Source organism: Lithobates pipiens, unplaced genomic scaffold (genome assembly GCF_037356315.1).
Source record: "Lithobates pipiens isolate NorthernLeopardFrog02 unplaced genomic scaffold, aLitPip1_a1.2 Scaffold_8, whole genome shotgun sequence".
NCBI lineage: Eukaryota > Metazoa > Chordata > Amphibia > Anura > Ranidae > Lithobates > Lithobates pipiens.
Genome location: NW_027507903.1, coordinates 164969619 through 164988414, shown reverse-complemented (window position 1 = coordinate 164988414; position 18796 = coordinate 164969619). Strand labels below are relative to the sequence as shown.

General features: G+C 43.8%; 1 protein-coding gene across 1 annotated transcript in view; it reads right to left on the bottom strand.

The window, feature by feature from the left end:
- The window catches only part of SEMA3E (semaphorin 3E), a 234121-nt gene that overhangs the window by 106974 nt on the left and 108351 nt on the right, over nucleotides 1-18796 (bottom strand). Inside the window, exon 2 of the mRNA XM_077472771.1 lies at nucleotides 5090-5250. Coding sequence (XP_077328897.1) covers nucleotides 5090-5250 — 161 coding nt within the window. The remainder of the gene's footprint in view (nucleotides 1-5089; nucleotides 5251-18796) is intronic.

Below are 18796 nucleotides of genomic sequence, written 5' to 3'. Positions count from 1 at the left end.
ACTAAGTCCGCCATACTATCCGCCCTACTTTTGAAATGAACGGACTCGCCCACACACGCGGAGGAAAGTCCGCTCATTTCGAGCGCGTCTCCAGGTAGGCGGGGCCCGCGAGGGAGATGTCGCTGGCCCCGCCGCCTGGTATGGACTTAAAGGGCAACCCCAACGCCGAAAAAAATCGGCGTGGGGGTCCCCCCCAAGTCCACAACAGACCCTTGTCCGAGCACGCTACCCGGCTGGCCAGGAAAGGGGGCGAGCAAGCGCCCCCCCTCCTGAGCCGTACCAGGCCGTGTGCCCTCAACATGGGGGGTGCCTTGGGGAAGGGGGGCCGCGCGGCCCCCCACCCCAAAGCACCTTGTCCCCATGTTGATGAGGACAAGGGCCTCTTCCCGACAACCCTGGCCGTTGGTTGTCGGGGTCTGTGGGCGGGGGGCTTATCGGAATCCGGGAGCCCCCTTTAATAAGGGGGCCCCCGGATACCGGCCCCCCACCCTATGTGAATGAGTATGGGGTACAATGTACCCCTACCCATTCACCTGTGAAAAAAAGTACAAAAAAGACACAACACAGGGTTAAAATATTTTATTGCACAGCTCCGGGGGGTCTTCCGTCTTCGGGGGTCTTCTCGCCGGACTCCTCCGCTACCTTCTTGTAGCTCTTTTGCTAGCGGAGGAGTCCGGCTTTCTTCCGCGCCGCCGGCCTCTTCTCCCGACTTCGGGGGTCTTGTCCCCCTCTTCGGTTCTTCTGCCGCCGCCGTCGCCGCCGCCTTCCGTTCTTCTTCTTCTTCTTCTCCAGGAGATGTTGCCTCGACGATCTCTCCGGCCGGAATGCCAGAGCCGCGCTGCGCGGCCACTTATATAGTAACAATGGGGCGGTGTCACATGGCTTTATGTCACATGGGTTGGTGTCACATGGTGACCCCGCCCCCTTACGATGTCATAGTCCCCATGTGACATCAACCCATGTGACCAAGCCATGTGACACCGCCCCATTGTCACTATATAAGTGGCCGCGCAGCGCGGCTCTGGCATTCCGGCCGGAGAGATCGTCGAGGCAACATCTCCTGGAGAAGGAGAAGAAGAAGAAGAAGAACGGAAGGCGGCGGCGACGGCGGCGACAGAAGACTGGGCCACCGCCTGTAAAAGAGCTATAAGAAGGCGCGGTGGCCCGGCAGAAGAACCGAAGAGGGGGACAAGACCCCCGAAGTCGGGAGAAGAGGCCGGCGGCGCGGAAGAAAGCCGGACTCCTCCGCTAGCAAAAGAGCTACAAGAAGGTAGCGGAGGAGTCCGGCGAGAAGACCCCCGAAGACTGAAGACCCCCCGGAGCTGTGCAATAAAATATTTTAACCCTGTGTTGTGTTTTTTTTGTACTTTTTTTCACAGGTGAATGGGTAGGGGTACATTGTACCCCATACTCATTCACATAGGGTGGGGGGCCAGTATCCGGGGGCCCCCTTATTAAAGGGGGCTTCCGGATTCCGATAAGCCCCCCGCCCGCAGACCCCGACAACCAACGGCCAGGGTTGTCGGGAAGAGGCCCTTGTCCTCATCAACATGGGGACAAGGTGCTTTGGGGTGGGGGGGCGTGCGGCCCCCCTTCCCCAAGGCACCCCCCCATGTTGAGGGCACGTGGCCTGGTACGGCTCAGGAGGGGGGGCGCTCGCTCGCCCCCCTTTCCTGGCCGGCCGGGTAGCGTGCTCGGACAAGGGTCTGTTGTGGACTTGGGGGGGGACCCCCACGCCGATTTTTTTCGGCGTTGGGGTTGCCCTTTAAGTCCATACCAGGCGGCGGGGCCTGCGACGTCTCCGTCGCGGGCCCCGCCTACCTGGAGACGCGCTGGAAATGAGCGGACTTTTCTCCGGGCGGGAAAAGTCCGCTCATTTCAAAAGTAGGGCGGACTGGCACACACACGGGCGGATTGTCCGCCGAAATGTGAGTCCAGCGGACAGTATTTCCAACATTCCGAAATACTTAGTCCGCCAGACTGTCCGCTGAAAAAGTCCGCTGAAGCCCACACACGAGCGGACTGTCCGTTGAAATGTGTTTCAGCGGACTAAGTTGGACAGACAGTCTGCCCATGTGTACGCGGTTTAAGAATTACAGGACTACAATATAAAACGCCAAATTTTCATGCAAAATAATTGTACCACTTTTAGCACCTAAAATCCGAAATAATATACCGCCAGGGAGGTTAAAGAACATCTATGGTAGCCATGGTAAGCTTTTTTAATTAATCACCTCTCTGATGTTAAGGGACAAAGATAAACAATTGTTGTACTGGTTGTACTGGTCAGCACATATTGACATACATTTACCTCGGTAATCTCTACCACTTAAATATACTTAATGATGTGACTATATGTCTTGGTACTGTACATGATGCTAAATTAGGCTAAGGGTAATTTTTATTTTGCCATCTTGCTTGGGATTTATCCAATTTATAAACGTTTGACATGAGAAAATAAAATTGAAAAAGTCGCTAAATGTGTCAGGAAGAGCATGCCCACACTCAAAATGGTGCATACGTTCAGTTATCTGTGAGCAGGCACAGGTCAGCACATAGCCATATATGCATGTGGAGGTTTTTATGCTTGAAATTGTGTGCTTGTGCACCTTTCACTAATGCTGCCACCAAATGGACTATTTAAACAGAGCTTCTGTACATGATTAATGCTGTTTGGTCTACAGCATTCCCTGTGTAACCTGTTATTTGCTCTTGTGTCTGATCAGCTGCTACTGACCTGGCCTGCCTCTGACTACTCCTGAAATTCACCTGCCAGAAAAGCCAGACTGAGGACTTCTTTTGTGAAAAGAAGTAGTTATGCCAGATTTGGTATGGTGTATGATTTACTATGCTGTTAAAGGGAGGGAGTATAGTATTTTTTAAATGAGAAAAATCTATCTACAAAATAGATTTGTTGGTTTCTTTTCATATATAATACCTCTGTGAACAATTGCTGAAGATGGTCGGCATAAAATAGCAAGGTATAGTTTAGGGCTTGCACTGCTCAAGAGCTAGGTATTTAAAAAAAACAAAAAAAAAATCCCTAAATTTACATTTAAAAAATACTACTAGCTAATATGATTATTAACATATCATCTATAACTCCACTGAAAGTAATTAAAGGACAGTATGTCTAGAAAGAAGTATTTTCAAAAGGTACACAACAAGTATATAGCCACAACCTAAATGCTGTCAAACATTCAAAGTTACTTTACATTCTTCATAAAGGGGCTCCATTATGAAAGGTTTATTCTGTTTATTGTTGCCCAAAGAAACTTTGTATCATTTATAATACCTCACAACAGAAATAACATAGGCTGGAAGTAATGGTCACCACAATATTTTCCATGGCATTATATTCATACACCAGCAGCAATATGCATGACTAGGTTTTTTAACTGGTACAAAACTTACATTTTATTAAAACATGTACTTGGAATAGTGTATTTGGAGAAATGTGGACATCTTCCTAACAAAGATCTTCCTCCTAAAGATCTACAGGCAAATATAACTATATGTTTGTTGCAGGATTTTCAATGTGAAAATGAAATCCTAGATACAACGAATTATTTTGCATTTGAATCACCTACTGCTGTCCAGCCTTATACCGTAGATTTATGTAACATGAAATGTAAACAATAAATGTATGATCTTACAATTGGCAACGGTACAATTCACAAGGGGATTGTCCTGTTTCTGCCAACATGGGAAGAAAAGAAGCCAGAAAATGAAGATCAAAATTTTATTGAGATTGATCTGGCTGCAAATGAATAACTGCAAACATAACACAAATAGAACAGACTTTGGACACCAAAGCCCAAAACACACTTGGGTTATTAGTAATAATAATCTGTTTTGGATATGTTGCACCAGAACAATACTCTAGCTTTGTATACATGTCAAACAAACTCAGATATAATTGCCATAATAAACTTATGCACCTTGACATTATTCTATGTAATAAAGTTTTCATGGAGTATGAAAGACTTGATACTCACTCCATATTTGTAGTCTGCCAAAAAATGAGATTTTTAAAGAGATTTATTATAATTCTCCTCTGGGGGAAAGCCCCTGGATCATCTAAGATTAATCTGAAAACACATTTTTTCCTTTATATTATCAACTTAAATCTCAAGCACAACACTCTGTTGGAGAGGTGATTATCTCGGAAAAATCTAGAGTAAGGCAAACTGGTGCTTTTGCTGATATAATTCTGGTTGACAAGTTCAGACTTATTTTCCACAAACAGTAAATCTGTCATTTATTTCTCAATCGACTCTACATCCACACATATACAGTCATGGCTGACTTAGTAGACTCCCTTGTGGAACTAGCATTTATGCTGTAAGGCATGTGCTTTTTGCACCATTTAGTGTATGGTGAACAGTCATGAGTCAGGAAAAAAGATCTAATAGCTTGCAGCAACAGTGTCAGGGAAACCTACCTACTTATATTTTGGTCTCCTGAGAGCAGAAAAAAATAACCATTAGTAAAGAAGAGTAAATAAAATGTTTAATGTTTCCACCATATTACATAAAATGTAACTACTCTACTATCAGCACTATTTTCCTAAAAGGGGCTTTACAGTTTTAGCAAATACGTGCCTGATGCTTTGCAGTAAGTCTTATGCAGGACAGTGGGGGTTGCCAATTTTAGACCTCAATGGATGTTCAAAACTAGGTGCCATTACAAATGAAAGCCTTTACAAAGTCACATCCATAAAACAACTTACTTCAGCACATATCTTTACTACTTTCATAAAGAATAATGGAAAACCCCCTTATAACACGTTTTTTTAATTTTTTTTATATTACCGTTTGCAAAATAAAAATATGTTGTTTATGTCCACAGAAACATGGAGATACAGTAGTTACTGAATGTTCCTGTAGCCAAATGCACATTCATAATCACAATTTTATAACACTGTTAAAGACTCTGTGGAAAGTGCAATGTAACAGTTTTGGCTTTACTTATATAGCTAATCACTTGTAAATAGGCCAATTGTTTAATATTAGATATAATCATTGATTTATTTGACTTTACAAGCAGCCAAAAAGTACAACACAGAAACAATATATTTTATTATTACCTCTTTATTTTTTTCACTTATGTTTTCCAAGCTGAGTGAATATACAAAATCTTTGCCTCCCACATACAGTCTTTCTTGATATTCATCCAAATACATAGTACAAAGGTCAAGAACACCATGGGGGCTTTGAAAGACTGACGTTCTGTTTAAATCCAAAAGCTCTGAAATATAAACCATAGTAAGAATAAATTATTTTTACATTCATAATGAGTCAGTAAATATGTGCATCATGTGTTACATTGCATGTTTTAAATAATATTTAAAATTCATTTGATAATCTAAGCAAAAAATCCCACAAATTGGTATACAAAAAAGTAAGCCTTTTACTATTTCTAGGGTAATGACACAGAAATTCAAAAGTAACTCTACAGACAAATGAAGATTTTTAAAATAAGATATGTAGATATTTCATTGAATAATTATGCATTTTTCATATTATATTATAATATCTATACATGTTATACTATAGGTGTAGTACTAGAGTGATCACACATAAAGGCCCTGTGGTCCATCTACAGTCATTTTCTCGCTAATTTTACAATTTCAAGCTTTTGTCCTTTTTTGTGAGATTCTAAAAATAGACAATGGACAATAAAGCCAACTTTCCTAATCACAAAAACAGGCTGGTACGTACAGGTACATACAGGAAAATAAAATCAAAGCAAAGTAAACCATTGTTTTGTTTAAACACTTACCAATTAAGTGTATTTTTTTTTTACTTTGGAGATGTGTTACAGGAGAAGTATAGGCACAGCTTTTTTGCTATTCTTCTCCTATGGATCACATGAATGTAGTGCGTTCTGTGACCTGTTTTCAGCTGACAGCGAGCTTAAATCTGCTGTTGGCTGATATCACTGAGCTAGTACAGACTTTGAAAAGATCCCATGATCCCAGGTCAGGATCCACCCAGCAGTCTGGACCAGCACCTGGTTCAGCCTCTCAGTGATCCACAGAGAGCCTTAGCCAGCCCCCCTACCCCTCCACAGCCCAGTGCTTGACTTAGCACTGGAGGGGCACAGCGGAGAGCTAGGGACTGACAGTCCCAACTCCCTGCACAGAGTTGAGGGGGATAACTGAGCAATCAGCAGAGCCAGCAGGGGAAAATGCAGCATCGTATTGATGCTGCATTCACCTAGGTGAGTACATTTCCTTTTTTTTACAAGTTCCATACATTTTACCTAGAATAATGTTTAGAGTGTGATTTCAAAATCTAAACAATCATTTGAATAAGGCAAGGGAGGCAGACATGTAATGCTTGGAGTAGTTTGAGGTAACAAATCTTATATGTATTAAAAATTATTCTTCCATCAGTATCTATTCTTTACCACACATTGGGGGAGATTTACTAAAACTGGTTCTCACAGAATCTGGTGCATCTGTGCATAGTAACCTGTCAGCTTCTAGGTTTTATTGTCAAGGCGTAATTGAACAAGTTGAAGTTAGAAGATGTAACTACAGCCACAGCAGCCCATGTAGCTGTTCTGGGGCCCAAGAGCAAGGAAACATTTGAAAAGTGATGGAACAGTTGCTGGGTTAGTGGTAAAAGTGATGGTAAAGCCTTATTTTTATTAATAAAATAAAAAAAGATAGTATACTTACCTGCTCTGTGCAATAGTATTGTACTGAGCAGTTGGAGTTGAGAATCACTGCTATCGAAACACACAGCAATGCCCCTGTTCCCTCTACAGGATAGGACTGACATCACCAGGAGCCTATAGCTTCCACTGCTGCCTGAGCTTGCTGTGAGACTAGGAAGTGAAGGGAGAAGACCTGCAGCTGGATCACTGACAGGGTACATGTTTAGTCTGGGTGGAGGGAACAGTTAGTGGGGAGTTCTTTTCACCTTAACCACTTTCTGACCGTATAACTTAGTTATACGGTGGCAAAGTGGCACAGATGTGCCGGAGCACTTACCTAGTACGAGATCCAACACTTCTGGGTCTGGAGTGTGCATGCATGTCACCAGTAGCACACTCCCACTGTGATTATATACAGACAGAGCTGATAGGCGGGTACCGCAGAATCGATGTCTGATGGCAGCCACTGATCCATTGGTACAGAGGGAGAATGGAGCTCTGCTTGTGTAAACAAGGCAGATCGCCATTCTGTCAGTACAGAAGGCACATATCCTGTGTTCCTGCAAAGCAGAGACATGGATCCATGCCTTCCCCTAGTAGAGGCACCTCCCCCACAGTAAGAAAACACCAGCCAAACACACAGTTAACCCTTTGATCGCCCCTGATTTTAACCCCTTTCCAGCTAGTGTCATTAGTACAGTGACAGTGCATATTTTTTTTAGCACTGATCACTGTTCTACAAAAAGTGTCCACCCTTCAGCTATAAGTCACTGATTGCCACCATTACTAGTAAAAAATAAAAAAATAAAAAATATATAAAAATATCCCACAGTTTGTAGACACTATAACTTTTGTGCAAACTAATCAATATACGCTAATTGAGATTTTTTTTTTTTACCAAAAATATGTAGCAGAATACATATTGGCCCAAATTGATGTAGAAATTAATTTTTTTTCATTTTTATATTGGATGTGTTTTATAGCAGAAAGTAAAATATATTGTTTTTTTTTTTTTTTTTAATTGTCTGTCTTTTTTTGTTTATAGCGCAAAAAAAATAAAAAAATGCAGAGGTGGTCAAATACCACCAAAAGAAATCTCTATTTGTGTAGAAAAAAAGGACATACATTTTATTTGGGTACAGAATTGCACGACCGAACAATTGTCAGTTAAAATAAAACAGTGTCGTGTCACATAAAATGGCCTGGTCATGAAGGGGAGTAAAAAAACAACTCTTAAGTCCCATGCACACTATTAGATTTTCTGCAGGTTTTTGTCTTCAGATTTACCAAAACCATATACAGGCATACCCCACTTTTAAGTACACAATGAGGTTTATTTACTAAAGCTGTAGAGTGCAAAATCAGGTTCACTTCTGCATAGAATCCAATGAGCTTCTAACCTCGGCTTGTTCAATTAAGCTTTGGTAATAAAACCTGGAAGCTCATTTTTTTCTATGTAGCAGTGAGCCTGATTTTGCCCTTTCCAGCTTTAGTAAATAAACCCCATTGTGTACTTAAAAGTGGGGTATGCCTGTAATATGAGGTCAAACCTTAAGAATTTAAAATTGTATGCAATCAGGCAGGCCCTTGCGCTACATTGTTTTGGTAAATCTGAAGACAAAAATCTGCAGAAAATCGAATAGTGTGTATGGAGTCTAGTTAAACACTATCACAAATCCCTGTAATGTCAGGTAAAATAGTTAATATTTATGTGTTTCAGCCATGTATTTTGCTTTGCCTCAGGTTTAGCAAGTTCATGTGAATGTTTTGTTTATAGGTAAATGTCTCAACTCGGTTTAGGGTGAGTCTTATTCCGCTTGAAATTTTATCACAGATACTTACAATAGAATTACAGCAACATAATTGTGACTCCTTCCCAGACCCAGTTATCCATCAGACAGGCAGATCTAAATGACTAAATATTCCCTTGTACTGTATTGAGCATTTCAAACGTGCAAACCAGTGAGAAAATTAGTGCTGGTTTTGTCTAGGTAAATTTAAATGTTGAATTCAACCAAATAACCATATTATGGGTACAAGTTTATGGTTTGAGTAGCATAATACATTTTACAGTTTCTTCAACTTCAGTACCAAAGTAGCCATGCCATAGTTCCAGGCTTCATTACCCTCCATTACCCTTTATACTATCACCAAGGAAACTGCAAAGCTAAGCCATAGAGTGAATTTCAGCATTCTCTGTCTTGTACAATAAAACAAAATCCATCTCAAGAATGACACAAAATGACTGCAAGTGAAGAAGAGGGGCAGTGAACCTTAGCACATATCTCGCTTTAGGGGGTGGAAGAAACTTATGGCCGATACACCTAGCCCATATTCCTAAAATATCAAATTTGGTTGAACTGACCCCTAAGTTAATTGATCCATTCTAAGCAAATTAAGTAATGTATGTTTTTGTTACTCAGCTTAATGTGAACTAAATAGTTTTAATATTGCTATAAAAAATGTATGAATTACATAACCTTTGGAAATGCTTAGTATGTTAATGAAAGGGCTGTGTCCAAACAAAACAAGCTGTACTGGCAATTCTACTCAATTTAATGTCTCATTTCCTAGTTATATTATTGTAAATGTATCTCTACAATACCTAAGCGACTGTTCAGTGATGTATTCCTTCTTCAATTCAATTCTTTCCACATGTCATTTCAAAAAGACCTTTATTCAGCCTAATCACGTCTTTGCACTTGATTGGCAAGGTTAATACCATGAGCTATAAATTCCATATGCATAGTAGGTCAAACAATGAGTTTACTTTCTCTTTGAGCTTTTTGGAAAAGAATGTTTCCATATTGGTAATATAGATACAATCACCTTTGGTTCACTTATAATTTAGCTGGGAAGCTTCAGTGAAAATATACACTAGAAAAAAATCAGATCACTTGATTAGAATGTGTTAACTGGACATTCAGAATCAGTACAAAAGGAGAGTATGTAGACCTTTAATGTGAAAAAAAGAAAAAAAAGCTGTACAAACTTTCCAGAATTTTTTATTTCAGCAATCAGTTTGGCAGTTGTTTTTATTTTCCATATAGATCAAGAGTAACAACATGGTAGTTTGAATATACTTTCTGCATTTCTAACAAAGTAACAGTTTAACCTAACTATATATATATATATATATATATATATATATATATATATATATATATATATATATATATATATAAGAAGGCCAGTATGGTGGCCTGAAATTATGAGAGGAGCCCGGAGGGGTATTTAACCAGCCCGTTCGGCTGCGTTCCTTGTTGGTTCCTGTGTGCGATATCTGCTACGTCAGAGATCTAGGGCCGACTATTCGAGACCATTCGTTAGAGTGAGTTCAGTGTTCGTGAGTTCCCGTGTTAAGTCTCGTCTTTGTGTCCGTGTTACGAGTCTGTCTTGTCTTCGTGGGCATTCGTGTATTATCCTTGTCTGAGTGTCACAATACTCGAAACTTGCCGTTGTCGTACAACGCATCTGGTCCGGCTGTCGCAGGTAGGGCTTCGCCTCCCATTTCTCATTTCATGTTATTATGTCACTAAACTGTGATACTTTGAACTCACGAACCACTCACTAACATGTCACAAATGTATCCCGATCTTGTCGCACGCATTCGTTACCAACATTGGTTGCTCCTAAGCTTCTTGAAAGAAGTCGTTGTCACTCGTCCGTGACACCACGTTGAGCATTCATTTCACAGACATTTCGTTATGCGGACCGAATCACTGGTCTCTACCAAACGTCCCGAATCGTTCGGATCATTTCAAAATTTTTGCAAACAATTGCTCACCATTTCCAAAGTTCTAATCAAACCGGATCATTTCAAATCATTTCATAATTATTTCATTCATTTCTGTCACGAGTTGCGCTCCCATTCGAATCTAGTCGCCTTCCCTGATGCACCGATTCTCTCCGGTGTGCCCAGTTGTTTGGCCTCATTTCTGTACATGCTCCAGAGATGGATTCTTTGTCGAATCGTTGGTCCAGTCGCTGATTCCGGTCTCTGTCATGGCGTATCATTTCTTGGCACTTATTACGCTCCGATTCGAATCCTGTCGCAGTTAAATGCACCGATTCGTTCCGGGGTGCCCAGCTGCTTGGCCTCATTTCAGTACATGCTCCAGAGACAGGGTTCATTGTCGAATCTTGGGCGCATCCACTGATTCTTGTCTTTGTCATGGGTATCATTTTGTTTAACCTACCACGCTCCGACACAAATAGTCACACCTGTGCACTAATTCGTCTCGGCGTGCCCCAGGACAGGCCTCATTTCAGTACATGCTCCAGAGTCCGTTTCGTGCTCGGTCGCAAAGTTACGGCATGGCGATCAGGGCCTCTGTCATGGCGGGCTCACTCATTTCACTGTCACCTCCTGCACCCCGGTTTGAACCCAGTTATTTTGCAATGTTCAGGTTGTAGCGAAGGTGCCTTGCTCATTTGGCCTCATTTCACTAATTGCCTCATTTCAGTACATGCTCCGGAGTCCGGCTCGTTGTCAGTTGCGTCGGCGACACGACCGAGTCGCGCCTCTGTCAAGCCAGATTTCTCACTTAAAGGCAACATTTCATTTTTGTTTGTTCGTCTCATTTCATTTCATTTCATAAAAAAAAAAAAAAAAAAAAATCACCTCACCGAAGTCACTATTTCAGCTAGTTGTGTGTAAACAGGTGTGGAACTCACAACAAGTTTTACTTTCATGTTCTTAGGTCAGTCGAGTCACAGTAGGTCCACCCTCCACCTGTTTGGACGGTGCCTCCTTAGGTAAGAGAAAAAAAAAAAAGAAGGGGGGGAGGCGCATGTAAGCAGGAGTGCCCCTTCTCTTCGTTAGGTATGTATACCATCAGAGATCACCAGCGAGTCTTGTAATCCATGTCACCCTGAATAGGTTCTGCTCAGAGGAAAATCCAACCCGAGGACAAGTTGATCTGCCCAGGCCTGGACTACACCATCATGTCTCTGGCCGGCAGTGAGGATCTCACAGCCCCGTTGTCCCCATCCCAAGTTTAAGAGAGTGGCAGCCTGCGGTCCCATTCCTAGGCTGACAGCAGAGTTGAGGCATAGAGGTGTACCCTTCCCTGCGACTGCTAGGAAGGCCGAGCTCTTCAAGCTCCTCTTTCCACCTCCAGCCATGGCAGGTCCCAGTATCCAGCAGGCCTCCGTGGATTCCATCGCCTCTTCCATCACGCAACTCCATGCCCTAGTGTCTTCCCTGGCTACCTCAGTTTCTGAGGTCTAAAATAGGGTGGCTCTCCTGGAGACTCCCCTGCCCGTCTCTTCTCCCGGACCAACAGCTCAGGCAGTGGCTGTTCCTCTCACAGGTACCACAGGAGGCGGGACCGTGGTCTACCCTTCCCATCTGGTCCCGGCCAACGTCAGATAGGACATCCTGGAGGGCAAGGACGTCAATCTTGCTTCCTTGCTCATCTCCGTCCATGATCTCGCGGAGAACAAGGCGTACACATGGGGGGATGTGTCAGTGGTCCTCAAGGCCAAAGACCCCAGGCTGGACAGAAAACTTTCAGTTATAGAGTTCACCTTGGCCTTTGGCATGTTGAGGGATGTTGTCTGCTCAGCCTCCCCCAGCAGGAGGGAGGAGCTGGACCGGTACCTCCACACAGTTGTAGATCTGGGCTACAAAGACGGTGGCTTTGGGTTTTACGACTACCACCGCTCTTTCTCTGCCAAAGCAGCCGCTAGACTCCTACAATTTCAGATGCCTACTGACTGGAGCATCATGGACACTGAGTTGTTCTGCCGCCACTTTGCGGGCCTACGTTCTCCCCTTTGCGCAATTTGCCAGTCAGCCACCCACACTGCCATCTGGTTGCGCCAAATCAACAGCAGTTCGCCCCTCAGAAAACCCTTCAACCACGGGTACTGCGCATGCCTACCTCAGCTAGACAAGTTTGGGCGTCCGGTCAAAACCGTAGGAGGTGCGGCGATCTGTAAGAACTACAATTATGGCTCGTGCAACTTCAGCCAATGCCGGCTGCTCCATATCTGCACCCTGTGCCAAAGGGCTCACCCCAGGCTCATGTACGAGGTGAAACAACTTAAAAAGACATGACTAAGCAGAGTCGACGTTTTTTGGCTCAGCTTCTACCTGGCGGCTCACCCCACTCCAATGCTGTCCATCTACATTGTTCAAGGCTTCACCCAAAGCTTCCCCACGGGTCTCATATCTCTCCCCCATGTTACGTATGAGTGGCGGAACCTACGGTCAGCGGCCTTTGACGAACCAGCCATAGACCAGCTCCTGCAAGCCGAGCTAGATCAGGACTTTATAATAGGCCCTTTTACCCAGCCCCCCTTCAACACCTGGAGAGTCAGCCCTATCGGGCTTGTTAAGGGTACATTTTCAAATAAATTGAGATTGGTGTACGACTTGTCAGCGCCTCATTCCTCTCCTATTCCCAGTCTTAATTCCCTCATCCCCTCTGAGGAGTTCTCGCTCAAATATGCCTCCGTAGACATGGCTATCCAGGCCATACTCAAGACAGGCACGGGCACCTGGCTCTCTAAGGCCGATATCATGGATGCTTTCAAGCTCCTCCCCATCCATCCATTCCTTTGGTGCTGGCACGGCATCAAGTGGAGGGAGCTCTATTATTTTGCTACCAAGCTGACCTTCGGATCTAAAAGCAGTCCCTGGCTCTTTGACACATTTGCTCAGTCACTTACGTGGGTCCTGCTACACGTAGCCCGATGTCAGGAAGTTATACACTATCTGGATGACTTCCTGTTAATTGAGCCACCCGGCTCACCTCCAGGGGACTTGGATAGATTAAGGGGAGGTTTCAGTAATCTCAATATCCCTATTGCGGAACACAAGGTGGATGGTCCAGTGCAGTCCATCACTTTTCTCGGGGTTAACTTGGACACCAACACCATGCAGGCCAGCCTCCCCACGGATAAACTAACCCGTATCAGGACCGTCCTGAGGGACTTCACCCTCTCCCGGTCATGCACCAAGAAACAGTTGCAATCTCTTCTCGGCATGTTAAACTTTGCCATGCGCATCATCCCCCAGGGTCGCTCCTTCGTGTCCCGCCTGCTAGTGCTACTGTCCCACACGCAGGATCCAGAGCAGGTCCTCAGTCTTGATGCCGCGGCTATAGCGGATCTCTTCATGTGGGAGGAATTTCTGTCATCCTGGAATGGCGCATCCCTATTTATTCCCTCGGCATCTTCCCTTTCACCCCAGGTGGTGACCGACGCTGCTGCCTCCACAGGCTTTGCAGTGATTTTTGGCCACCTCTGGCTTGCAGCTCCCTGGCCCCCCCAAATACTAGCAATACCCGGCTTCTCCGAGACATCCTCCCTTTTTGAATTATACCCCATAGTAGCAGCAGCACACATCTGGGGTCGCAGCTGGTCGGGTCAAACCGTGGCGTTCTCAACAGACAACTTGGCCACTGCAGAGATCATCAATAAGAGCAGGTCCAGGTCCCTAGCGGTGATGTCCTTCCTGCGTCGGCTGGTCCAGCTCTCCTTACTACATCAATTTAATGTTTACTGCTCCTTCATCCCTGGTAAACGAAATTTAGCAGCAGATGCTCTCTCGGTTTAATCTGGTTTCATTTTTTGAACAGGTGCCCGAAGCCGAACCGATGTCAGCAGCCTGGTCTCAACTGACCCTAGACTAGCCCTACACCTTCTAGCAACAACGGACCTCATCAACCTTTCCCTCTCGCACAACACCCTCAAGGCCTACCAGACGGCCTGGAGGGCCTTCAACCGTTGTTTGGCACGCCAAGGTACAGAGACATCCCGTATAAAAAACAAATCCTGGCCTTTATCTCCTACTGCCACTCAGAACTCGCTTTATCCCATAATACAATCCGGCTGTATCTAGCCGGTGTCCAACATTTCACGTCACTCCAAAACCCTACTGAACCCTCATTGTTCTCTTACCATGCCATATGGGCCACCTTGCATGGCGTCCAGAGGCACCAGCCAGTGATGAGCACCAAACGCCTGCTTACCACAGGAGACATCTTCAGAAACATGTCAGATATCCTGGCCACGTTACCTTTTGGTCTACATCCTAGCGTAGTCTTACAGGCAGCCATACATCTGGCCTTCTATGGCTTCTTACGGCCAGGTGAATTCACCTGTAGCAGCCCCACAGAACGCATGCTTCGCAAACACCACCTGGTCCATTGTGAAGACCATTTTATCTTACACCTGGCAGTCTCCAAAACACAACAGATTGGCTCTGGTATGGACGTTCATTTCTATAAGACCAACAACAGCTGGTGTCCAGTCTCCACTCTCACCCGCCTGTTGTCCCTTCTGGCCGATCAACCAGACGCTAGTCCACTCCTGCTGTTCCATGCCAAGCCCCTAAATGCTGGCCGGTTCATGGAACATGTTAGAATAATCCTACGTATCCTCCAGCTCAACCCGGCTCAGTACTCTGGACATTTATTCTGTATCGGGGCAGCCTCAACAGCCTCCCGTCAAGGGGTCCCGGATGAAGAAACTGGGCAGATGGAAGTCCACCTGCTTTGCCCGCTACATTCCCAATCCACAAGTGGAGATGGCCCAGGCCTTCGTCAAGCTCACTCAGTAACTAAGTTGAGTCAATAAAGCATAATCCCTACATGTTTTTGCCCCCTTATTTTTGGTATACCGTACGTTAGACCAAGGCACACTTTCAGGTCCATTTCAAGTGGTAAGTTTGTGTTAACCCTGTTTGTCATCCTTATCCATACCGGCCATAGGGCTCTGAACCATAAATATATATATATATATATATATATATATATATATATATATATATATATATATATATATATATATATATATATATATATATATATATATATATATATATACTATCACACCTTACAAGCAATCTCTTTATGAGTCAGCTTTACTAAAATGTTTTTTCTGGACTTTCTGGGTCTTGTCTTTCTCTGTTATTTTGTAACAAGGTCCTGTTCCCTGATTGGAGGGAGTCATTTCCCAATCAGATAAAAGGGCCTCAGTTGCTAGACGGTCACATTAATTCAGCAGAGGTTGTGAAAAGAATCAGGCTTTCATCGTGCCAAAGAGAGAATGAGACCACATGAAAAAGATTGAGGGCTGTTGGTATGGACTGTGGTATGTTTATTTGTTGAGTCTCTGGAAAGAAACATTGTTATATTGTGGCAACTGACTTATAAAGTCTAATCCATGCTGTCTGTGAAGATTTTCCTTTAAGTGGGTCAGGACTACAAATATATTAGATTTAATACATGCATACTTCCTCTGCCACCCTGTCACTGCTGTTATTTTTCAGTATCACTTCCCAATGTTCCATATTTATTTCTCAGTGCAGCTTTGTTATATGGAACCTCTCACTGTTTTTGCTGGCAGCAATTAGTACATTTGGGCTAGACATGCATGCCTTATATAAAGGGTGCCATGTCAGCCCTACCTCACTATGACAACCTAGTGTGGCCATAAGGGAGTAGGCTGAGCACTGAAAAACACAGATGTTCCACCACTGGTAGTTCCAGAAACTCTTACAGGGAACATTTTAGACACATGTCATTTGCAAAGTTTGTCTGCTTAACTGTTAAAAGTGGAAAACTTCTAGCTTGGGTGTACTTTTTCCAAATGGGCAGAGTACAAGTTTTTAATTATTTGTAACCCTCCCTCATCCAAACCTAAACAAACATGCTGATGGTGGATTTTAAAAATTAATTCTGCCCTATGACTCCTATGTGAATGTTTACAACCAGTTTCACATTCACAAAAAATCTATGCGGTATATATAATAAAAAGAAAGGTTACTTTTGAATCCAGCTGCCATAAGTGTCATTATACATAAAAGTTATGACAACATAAAAAGCTATGCTTTTTAGACCAGCAGATTTAATTATTAATAAAAGATAACATGATATTACACCATTTCATAAACATTCAAGTAGCTTTTCAAAGCAGGCAAATAATTCATACTGTGTGCATGCACCAACTTAATAATATAGGGTAGTGTACAACATAAAACAGTTGCAAAATCTGCTAAGTATCTCTATAATGTAATTGTAATTTAAGAGAATATGTATTCTTCCCTGTGCTTGAGTCTGGCTGTATCCTTCTTACATATTAAATTGGCCATGTTTGCATGAGGTCACCTGGTATGTTAAAGCAGTGGTCAACAACCTTGTCCTCAGGGCCCGCTAACAGGCCAGGGTTTATGTATTACCTTGAGGAGGTGCAGTCTAGAATACTGCAATCACTAAGCAGCAAATGATATCACCTGTGATGTATTTCAGTTATCATGCAAACCTGGCCTGTTAGTGGGCCCTGAGGACAGGGTTGATGACCCTTTAAAGCATATCCGTAATAGAACAGTCTCTTTAATTACCTTTCTATCAGCCCATTTGTGGAAACACCACCTTTTTACTACTCCATGACTGCTGCAAGTATTCTACACTTCTGGATGTTTGGAATATCTGCTCCCCGCTACATGCTATCATTTCTCCCATGGACTCATACATCACTACAGTATGTATGAGCAAGTTAGAGGAAGTACTGCATGTGGTGGGGAAAGCAGCCATTTGACCTATCTGATTTTTTGAATACAATACTTGCAGATGCTGGGGAGCAGTGAAGATGTGGCATTTCAGCAAATGGACTACTAAAGGAGTAAAAATAAAGCCTCTTCAGAGGGGGCGTGGCTACCGCACTGATAAATGGACGCCTGAGAGTACAGCTCCTCTGCCATTCTGGGGATAACAGCTTCTAGAGGTGACTCAGCACAGCTGACAATGCTGCAGGCTGCCCGCACAGAGTGTCCCTGCACCTGCAGATATGATGAGAAAGAGGAAGGATGCCTCCAACAACAAGAAGCTGCCACACTTTTTCCTCCCCTCTGAGCGGCCGATGGTGCCGGCAACAGCTCATCAGCTTCCAAAAGCTGCTCCACGTGCTTTGCAGACAGCCTTCCATTGGCACCGATGTCACAGAGCCCTGCAAATGCAAACCAAGGCTGTCAGCGGGGGCATCTCCTATTGAGGTAAGCCTTAGCTGCAATACCTGCAATACCTCTAATGCCACTCAGGACTTAGCTGACACATTCAGCTCTTTCCCTGCCACAAACCAGCCTGTGTCAGAAGCAACCCTGAAAGACATGCTAGTGTCCCTAAGAGCTTCCTTACATGCTGATCTCATAGAATGTGTTACCAACTTCAAATCAGAGGTGCAGAAGCTGGGGGGAAGGGTGGATCATATTGATCATAAAATGGGGGGGTTTGCAATATCCCACAATACCCTCATTGATCCCCATAATGATCAAGATGAGGAGATGGTAAAGCTCAAAACCAAAAATCGCAGACCTTGAAGACTGCTCCAGGTGGAATAACGTCAAACTCAGGGGAATCCCTAAATCCATTTTAAGCGCCCAACTGAATAAATACGCCTGTGATTTAATTTGAGCAGTTCTACCCTCTGTTACAATCTCTGAAATAATAATTGACATGATCCACCACCTGCCCAAACTCTCGTACCTCCCTGATAATATTCCTAGAGATGTCATTATGAGGGTACACTTTTAGTATGTGAAGGACCAACTTATGACCAACTTCTGCAAAGCAGCACAATTGCCTGAGCAATTCTCCCGCCTTCAACTATATGCAGACCTCTCTCAGTACATGTTACAAAGAAGGAAAAGGCTCTTGATGATTACGAAAGCACTATGCAACATAACATCTTATATCTCTGGGGATACCCTATGAAGCTCCCTATAACTCACAATGATGTTACCTCGGTTATTACAACTCTCGATGAGGGCCTAGCTTTGCTATGTTTATGAGACATTCTCCCAGATCAGGAACCCCCACACCATTCACAACCAATGGGATTAACACCCAAAATGAATGGCAAGTTGTATCTCACAAGCGCATGCAACATGATTGCCTTTACCCATTGCTGTCACTACGAACACCCTATTTGCTCCCCCGGATGAGCGGAGCCTACTTACCACAATACTCCCCCCTTGAGTAATGTGCAGTGTTGCTGCAATCAGATTCCAGTTGGAATCACCCATGCTTTTTCTATCTGTTCTCTGTTCTTCTTATACCCCCTTTTGTTTTTTGTTCAACCTCCACCCACCTCTTGTCAGTCACCAATACGCCAGCAGATA